Source organism: Euphorbia lathyris, chromosome 6 (assembly GCF_963576675.1).
Source record: "Euphorbia lathyris chromosome 6, ddEupLath1.1, whole genome shotgun sequence".
Classification (NCBI taxonomy): domain Eukaryota; kingdom Viridiplantae; phylum Streptophyta; class Magnoliopsida; order Malpighiales; family Euphorbiaceae; genus Euphorbia; species Euphorbia lathyris.
The window spans coordinates 911998-920827 of record NC_088915.1 but is presented as its reverse complement, the minus strand read 5'-3'; the positions used below and the strand labels follow the sequence as shown (position 1 = coordinate 920827).

General features: G+C 38.8%; 1 protein-coding gene across 1 annotated transcript; it reads right to left on the bottom strand.

Annotated features, from left to right (window-relative positions):
* Positions 1-800: 800 nt before the first annotated feature.
* LOC136232622 (probable beta-1,4-xylosyltransferase IRX14H) lies at positions 801-5534 on the bottom strand. The gene is made up of 9 exons (XM_066021858.1): positions 5176-5534; positions 3194-3649; positions 2763-2986; positions 2256-2305; positions 2102-2169; positions 1861-1969; positions 1320-1599; positions 1082-1231; positions 801-970 (listed from the first exon to the last, which is right to left on the bottom strand). The coding sequence occupies exons 1-3, from the start codon at positions 5532-5534 to the stop codon at positions 2773-2775; spliced, it is 1029 nt and encodes a 342-aa protein (XP_065877930.1). The 3' UTR covers positions 801-970; positions 1082-1231; positions 1320-1599; positions 1861-1969; positions 2102-2169; positions 2256-2305; positions 2763-2772.
* Positions 5535-8830: the final 3296 nt, after the last annotated feature.

The window sequence follows — 8830 nt, the reverse complement described above, 5'->3', positions numbered from 1 at the left end:
TAAACGGCCTATGGTCACGGTCGTTTACCGTCATTAGCCACGGTTGTACGACCGTGACCAAAAGAGGTGTGACAAATGCTTGGCATCTTTAGCCATGGTTGTTCGACCGTAGCCAAAGAGGCATTAGAGTCGGCTTTTACGAATAACCGACTCTAGTATCCTATGTTTTGGTCACGGTTGTTATGAAAAATCGTGGCTAAATAGGTCTTTAGCCACGGTTGATTGTAGCAACTGATTCTAATGCTCTGATCATTAGAGTCGGTTGTTGTAACAACCAACTCCAATAATCATTAGAGTCAATTGTTCTAACAACCATGGCTGATGTCAATTATATTAGAGTCAGTTATTTCGAACAACCGACCCTAATGTTATTGTTTTTAGCAATTTTATATCAGCAGGTTCAAATTGAACCTACTCTATTTTTTTCCTACTATATTACTATAATTAACGGTAAATGAGATTTGTTACCCTCAATCGTTTACTGTAATAAAAATTGATCCTGTTCAAATTGAACCTGCTCTATTTTTTTCTACTGTATTACTGTAATTAACGGTAACGAGATTTGTTACCCTCAATCGTTTACGATAATAAAAAATTGATCATGTTGTATTACTAAAATTAAATGCAAAACAATAAAAATGTACACAAATATAGCTATGATCCAAGTGCTAATGATTCGAGAAAATAATTAAATTGCAAATCCAATATACTCGAAAGTAAAACAAACCTATTGTAATCAAATTCAAATTAAGCTAAAAACAAAGGACATCAAAATTTGAAATGGATATTACAAACTCCTATGAATACACTAGCCAAGGGTGCTGGAGTGCCTCCTTTGCAGTCGGATGTGCCTCGAAGGATTAACCTCGGGCAAACTCGTCACGAAGTCCATAAATTCGACATCAGAAGTTCCCAAATGATGCTCTGATGAAGACTCCTCTGGGATTAATCATTCTAGTTGGTTCATTTCCTGGTAGAAGAATTAGTCAGGTTCGGATTCTATTATCAGCGGTAGGGAAAAAACGATGCATGTTTCAGAGTTCCGTGTTTCTTAGAGTGGAGGAAAATATGGGGAACTGACCTCATTTACATGATAGAGATCATATTCTTTTGTGAAGTACTTATGAGTTTCCTGACCTCACAACATCTCATGATCGAGAGGACCGAACATCCTGAACATCCTGACCACACGTGCAAGCATCATTACAACTGTATCATTTCAAAATAGCACCTGATAAAGACATGGATACTCAAAGTTAGAACTTTAGTGATGCTGAAGCAACCCATAAGATCATAGATGCATACAACTTTTGACTTACTTCGCTAGAGATTAGCTCGGGCCAAGATGCAGCCGAGAGACCACAAGTCAATCTTTTGATCATAAGGAAGACCAAGAATGACTTCCGAGGCTCTATAGCAACGAGATTGTACATATAGGCACAAGTTGTCCGATAGAAAGCAATTTCTTCTGAGATCAATTACTTTTATTTCACATCTTCCGTAACTCTTCATCAGAAAATTTTCAGGCTTCAGATCAAAATGAATAATTCCCAAGTGAAGCAAGTAATCTAGAGCTTCCAAACACTGGCGTGCTATGACCTGCAAGAACAGTAATCATTGACAGTTACACGTGTGTGCTGTTAGTTTTACAATAGAAGTACTTACATGTTTCCTGAATGGTTTTCTTAATAAGAAAATGCAACTACAATAGTTAAATGATTTGTTTTACTAGAAAAAATTCATATACATCGAAGGCGACAATAGCAATTCTTAGAACATAAAAGGCTATACGTTCAAAGTCACCTCAAGATGAGCCACCTCGAGTAAAAGAAGATGTGTAATTAGTTGAGTCATACTAACTTGTAGCCTAATGAGTGTGAAATATGGTTCACCACCGGATTTCTTAATTAAATTTCTGAAAGTCGTATAAGTTTGCCCAAAGGAGTTCACAAACACTGAAGACATGCTCCTGCAAATTCCAAAAGGCGGCAACTAGTATACAATTCTTTGTGCATACACAATAATAGAGTATAAAGGAAGAAAAAAAGAGAAAAATGTTGTCATATTTATCATATTTGTCAGTTCATCACAGACACCGTACTTCTATTTTGTCATATTTGGAATTGGCCTTCAGGAGCATTTTCAGGTAGATCCTTATTTTCCTCGGTCCTGCAGATAAATCAGCATAAGATCAGTAAAATGGTTTTACATCAATTCACATGTATCAATTGTCCAACGAATCAGTGAAAATGTACCTGTTTTTCTTATGAATGATTCACAGATTGAAGACTTCGTATTCATCCTCCTGATTATCAAACATTAGAAGCTCATCAGAGTTTTCATTTGGAGCAGCCAGAAGCTCACCGATTTAAACATAATTTATTCCACTACATTTCCAAAGTCAGACCTCCTAATTAATTACCTAATTGACTATTTTCCCAATCCCACCCAATATCAGAGGTTTAGTGATCCCTGCACTGTTTTAGCTGTGGAGAACATTGAAGATCATTTGTGTCCATCAACAGCTCATTCACCCTCTCTCCACCATCTCTCAATTATGACAAAGTAATGTGCACATTACCAAACAATATTGTTATAAACCCAAAATACCACCATGATGTTAGGTTCACTCAAAGGTATTCCTGTGCAACTTTCTAGAACCCAAAAATCCATCAATTCCTATAAATAAAATGTAATCGACAATCAAATATGCAATGGCAAAGTAAATAAAATCAAATGATTTTCATAGATCAAAATTGTACCATAAGAACACTAGAATAGTAGTAAAGGTGAAGGATGAAAAACATATCCAGGAGGAAATTTGCTATTACTTCGGGCTTCAACACGGAGCCACCAAAGCATAACTTGCCGCTCACAGCTTGCTAAAGGCTCCACCATTGAAGGATCCTTCAAAAGAGACAGAGGAATTTCTATATTCTCATCTGCAAACAACACTACCCCATCCAGCTTCTTCTCTCTCACAACTCTGCTCCACCACAGAAACAAATCTAACCGCATCAGTTCACACTCTAATAACAAGTAAAACAGTCTAATTCCCTACTTCTCCGTAATTCAATTTAAAATTGGCCGACTTAAAATTTACTTCACTTTAACATTCAAAATACTAGACGGAGAAGCAAAAGGCCACATCTAAGCATCGAACTAATCAAGCAAAAAAGAAAAAAAGTGGTACCTCAAAGCAGCAAGCCGCATTTTGGCCTCCAATTTATGGCCTCCCTCCCAGGAATTCGACATTCTCTCTTTAAATCCAATATGGATAGTCTTGAGTGCCGATTTCGTGATGATGGACATAGTTTCGTTAGTGATGCCACCGGCTTCCACCACAATCCAAATAAGGTCGTAAAGGACAAGCAAGAGTGAGTGCATAACACCGGTCAAATGCAGCATTTGGAAAGTTCGCACATAAGTCGGTGTGATTGCGATAATAGTCTTAGGAGTCTTCACTCCAAACTGAATCCTTTGTTCTCTCTGCACCCTCCCGATTATCTGATGCGCTCTCATAACCTCGTTGGTGTTAGGATGAGGCCACGGCCGGATCCGGATTCTATGACGGTCGACAACAACTCTAGAGCTAACTCTTCTCTCAATTACAAAGAGTGGACTGTTATCAACAAGATTTGAAGGAACACTTCGAAATTAAGAACTAATTGCATAATTAGATTATGTATCTTACTTTCAACAAGAAACCAGAAAAAATTATGTTTTGAACCTGTGAAAATTTAGTATCGTCTTCTTGAATCCCGGGATTATGCTTTCTTCTAAAATAACCAGTTGGACTATTGACACAATTTTGTGACCCTCGCTGAGTTTTTAGAAGAGTAAAAGTCTTGGAATGGTGAGACCTTGGTAGGAAGATTTTGAGATGAAGATCTTCTTAGGTCTAGGAATTAGGAAAAGAATTCAAAACACGCGAATGAGTTTTCTTAGATCTGCGAATTTGGTAAAAAGGAAAAAGGATATTAGGATCCGCTATGTAAACGGTCGAACCTAATAATGACTCATTGGAGTCGGTTGTTTGAAACAACCGACTCCAATTATGCTTTATTAGCCACGGTCAATTACAAAACCGACGCTAATAACTCTTAATTAAACACAGAAATAAAAATGAAGGTTATTAAGGTCGGTTTTGTATATTGACCGTGGCCAATAAGACATCATTAGTGTCGGTAACAACCGATTCCAATAACCTTTAACTACGGTTAATAATAAAACCGTGCTAATAAGACGTAATTAAAAGCCATTTCTGTACTAGTGCTTCTTCCTTTCTGCTTGTTAACTAGCTTGTACTCTTCCTATGTACTATGCTTGGTTGTATTCCACTTTTATACATTCCACATTTATAATATATGATTTACGATTTCATTTCCTCTATATGTGTTGGTATTTATTGCTTACTTTGATACTTATAATTGATTATTGTGTAGGTCGCTTACGAGCTCTGAAATCTATTAGGATTCACATAGGTGTTGCCTTACCGGAGTTGACAAGCCGGAAACTGTAGGAATTGAGAAGCCACGGAACTTACGGGCCCTAGTTTCTGATCCTAAGAATTAGAGTCGCCTTAAGAGGAAATCACGACCCTAGAACCTCACAGAGTTGTTCGGTCTATAAATAATCGTCTTTGCAAGAGTAAAATATTAATCGTAATACATTTTGAGTTATTTATCATATGTTATAACTTATCATCTCCCGTAGCACTTCATTAAGAGTTTGAATTACATGAGTCTGTTTCACCGTAGTTTAGGAGTAGTTTGTAGTTGTCACCCAACCCAAGCTAAAGTATTCACCGCTTAGATAACGTGTAGAACCGAGTAGTTTAATACTTGTAGATATAAATCCTGTGGATTCGATATCCGGTCTTAACCGGATTATTACTTGATACGACGAGGTACACTTGCCCCTATGTAGTAGCGTCTAGTAGAGTTTGAAAGCACATAGAAAGATCATATCTATAACCATAACACTTATCATAATATTTTACCGCACTACTAGATTCTAACTATCAAGTTTTTGGCGCCGTTGCCGGGGATTTATATTTTCTTGCAATATTAGACCAAAACGTTTTATTGTTAGTCTAAGCATTCTTTTTGTATAAATTGTTTATATACAATTTTACTAACAATATTCTTTCTTGTTCATATTTTCTTTATTTACTTCTTTAGTTTATGCACACCCAATCTCGAAGTGGTACTCTCGTTCCTATTGATCTTGAAATTGAACGTACTCTTTGTAGGATCCGAAGAGAAAAGATGGCCAATTTCAACAACAAAGCCAACCAACCCGAGGCAAACCAAAGACCACCCATCCAACCCGTGAACAACGTCCGAACTGGAGGAGGTAATGACACAAGAACAATAATGGAGATCCTTGCTCCGCATAGGCCCCAAAATCGCAATGGAATCGTTGCTCCCACCATTCCGGCCAACACCTATGAGATTAAGATGAGCATAATCTAATTGATCTAACAACTCGGTCAATTTGGAGGAGAACTTCATGAGAACCCCAATGAACATCTCGATAAATTTCTAATGTGTGTCGATACTTCTCGGCAAAATGGTGTTCCGGTTGAAGCCGTATGTCTAAAGCTTTTTCCTTTCTCTTTGACAGGTCAAGCGCTGGAATGGTTGCACTCGTTGGAGGCGGGATCAATTACATCATGGGAGAAGCTTGAGAAGGAGTTCCTTTCCTACTACTTCCCGCCATCCAAGACGGTTAAGTTGAGAAATGATATCACTTCCTTTAGGCAAATTGAATACGAGGCCCTTCACTCAGCTTGGGCTAGGTTTCGAAAGTTGCTCCGAAATTTCCCACATCATGACATCCCCAAGCACGATCTTGTAAGTACATTCTATCATGGTTTAACTCCTATAATCATGCAATCGTGGATTCCGCCGCAGGTGGGGATTTGTTTAGGAAATCGGCAAGCAAGGCTTGTGAACTTATCAACGAGTTAGCTAGAAAAAGCGTCCAATGGCAAGAAGATCGGCTTGTCGGACCCTCGCGACATCAAACATTTTCCGTGGAAGACAAGGCTCCTAAGATTTCCATGGTCGAAATGAATAAGAAGCTAGACTGAGCCTCAAAAATACAACACAAATCCTAATGTGCTCGCATTGCGGTGGGGATCATCATGGGCAAGATTGCCAAGCTGGAAGTCCTTTTGCCGGTGATGCCGAAAGTGTAAGGTATATAGGGGGACATCCAAGGTACAATTCTAACTACAACTCCTATCATAATTCATATGCTTATCACCACCATAATAATAATAACAACGGATGGAGGCCTCAACACCAACATGCAAATTTATCGTATGGCAACAATCAAAAGGTGTTGAAGCTCCCATCCGGATTTCATAATGAATACAAGGAGCACTACAAGAAATCTATTCTATAACGACCAAATTTAACGAAGGTACTTGTGATACCCTCGTTAAAAAAGCTTTTCTATGTGGGTAAAAAAGTACTCTCGCTAACAACTACATTTGTAACGACTATAAATTAAACTTGTAGTTAATAACATATATTACTCTAGTTATTAATATATCATTTATTAACCACAAAAGGAATACAGTTGTTATTCTAAAACTACCTTCATAAAAACTTTTCGAAATTTTGGCGCTTAAAATTTTAAAAAATTTGTAACTTTTTTCTTCTTTGGTGCGTTTATCCATAAGGACACCGACAGATGAGTGGATAGAAGCGTATAGCAAATGAAATCATTGCTAAACGTAGCATATACCAACCAATCTACTTTGGCGGCATAGAAGCGGCAATAAGGCGAATTTCTTGGAATGGTGGTGGTTGCACTCAAGCACATTGGTTGACAGTTTGGGAGGACTTGTATCCCATTGCCTCATTATATACTGCGGCTGTTTTTTTTTCGGCTACGCTGAAGGTGATAGCTTATTTTCATGTGGTACGGTGCTACCGTTATATGCACCCTCGACTGCTACACGACCACAACGTGAGATTATTATAGCTCATTTAGGTGCGTACGAACATTTTATTCGGCTAGATTTGTCTAGTAATTTTCCAGTACCTCCTATACTGGTTAATTGGAGTGAATGTTGGCAGAGTTCTGTTGAAGGATGGGATCTCTTATATGCGGATCGGCGAGCACAGTGGGATAGACTTGCTATTGTTGCGGGATATAGATAGTAATATTATGTTTGATGACCTTAATGTTTATTGATATTTAATGAACTTAATGTTTATTGATATTTAATGAACTTAATGTTTAGTAATCTTTAGTGAACTTAATGTTTAGTAATATTATGTTTGATGACCTTAATATTATTGCAGGTTATAAATGTTCACTAATATTAATATTCAGTCATAGCATGTTCAGTGATATCACTGTTCACTGAAATTACTGTTTAGAAAATAAAACGACTTAAACAATTGACGAGTAGCAAAATATTGATAATAAAACGACTTAAAAAACAGTCCCTAATCATTTGGCCAGATCTCAATCACTCATAGCATGCTCCAGGATATCCATCCACTCAGCTGACTTATCCGGATCGATCTGTTGTAAATCTGCTATCACGCCACAAGAGATGCTAGAAAAGTGCGTAACCCACTGGAAAAACAATAATTAATTGAGAATTTTAATTAACATTTAGTTTAAAATTAACAACCACAATCCAAATGCCTTACAAGCTCACTGTTCGAACGACTGAGAACATCATCTTGCTGTGCCTGCGTATCGGGCAAGACCTGCGGATGTGAATATCGAACATACCACGACATGTACTCCTCATCACATGCTGACTAAGTATCAGCGATAGTGTATATCAACATCATAAGTGTAGACGACGCTGGAAAAAATTCCAAACTATCATGGGCAACCACAGTTGCATGCTCTAACTTATACCGAGAGCTAGGCCAATCACGTACAACCTTCGTGGCAGTGAAAATCCGCATGGGCACGATCTGGACATACCCCAACTTACGGAGGCATCGATCGGGCATATACGGCTCCATTATATCCCGGTATTGTATCCATCCCCTATAAATAGTCCTAGGAGTGCGGACTACTATATCACGACCGTACGGGAGCCACATCACCTGCATACGTATACAAGTAAATTAATAAATTATAAATACAGTACTAATATAATTAAGTGATGAATGTACCTCGGACGGTGTCAATCTGTCAATACGAAGACGTAACTCTCTCAACCGCTGATCAGTCCTGGGCTGCTTTGTCGACGACCAGATCCGAGCTCGTGGATCATCTGGTCGGGGGATGTATCCCTCTCGCTGAGGTTTGAAACACGAGAAATACTCGTATATCCACGCCTAAAGAAGAGTCAGGCATCCCGTGATTTGTGAACAATCTCCTCTACTAGCAATACCTAGCTGTCGGTATAGGTAAGCTAGTGTAGCTGAGCCCCATGAGTATCCACCCACGCCCTCTACCCCATCCTGCACCTCCATCAAGCATACGGGTCGGATACGGTCGCCACTCTTGTCTATAAACAAAGTAGAACCTAATAACAAAAACATCCACCCGATCGCCTCAGAATCTGACATCCGACCTACGGAACACATAGAGACGATGGAATTGCAAACTACACCACCGCCCTTCCAATGCTTACTCTCCAGCTCCTCTTTAGTCACCCCAAACAGCTCCATCACTGCGGACTTAGACTGCTCTGTTCCACTTTCAGTAGACACAAGTTGGCCATCCACTGGTATACGTAAAATCTCCCACACATCATGTAGCAGAATAGTCATCTCACCGAAGGGCATGTGAAATGATGACGTATCCGGCTGCCAACGCTCGATAAAAGCACATATCAGGG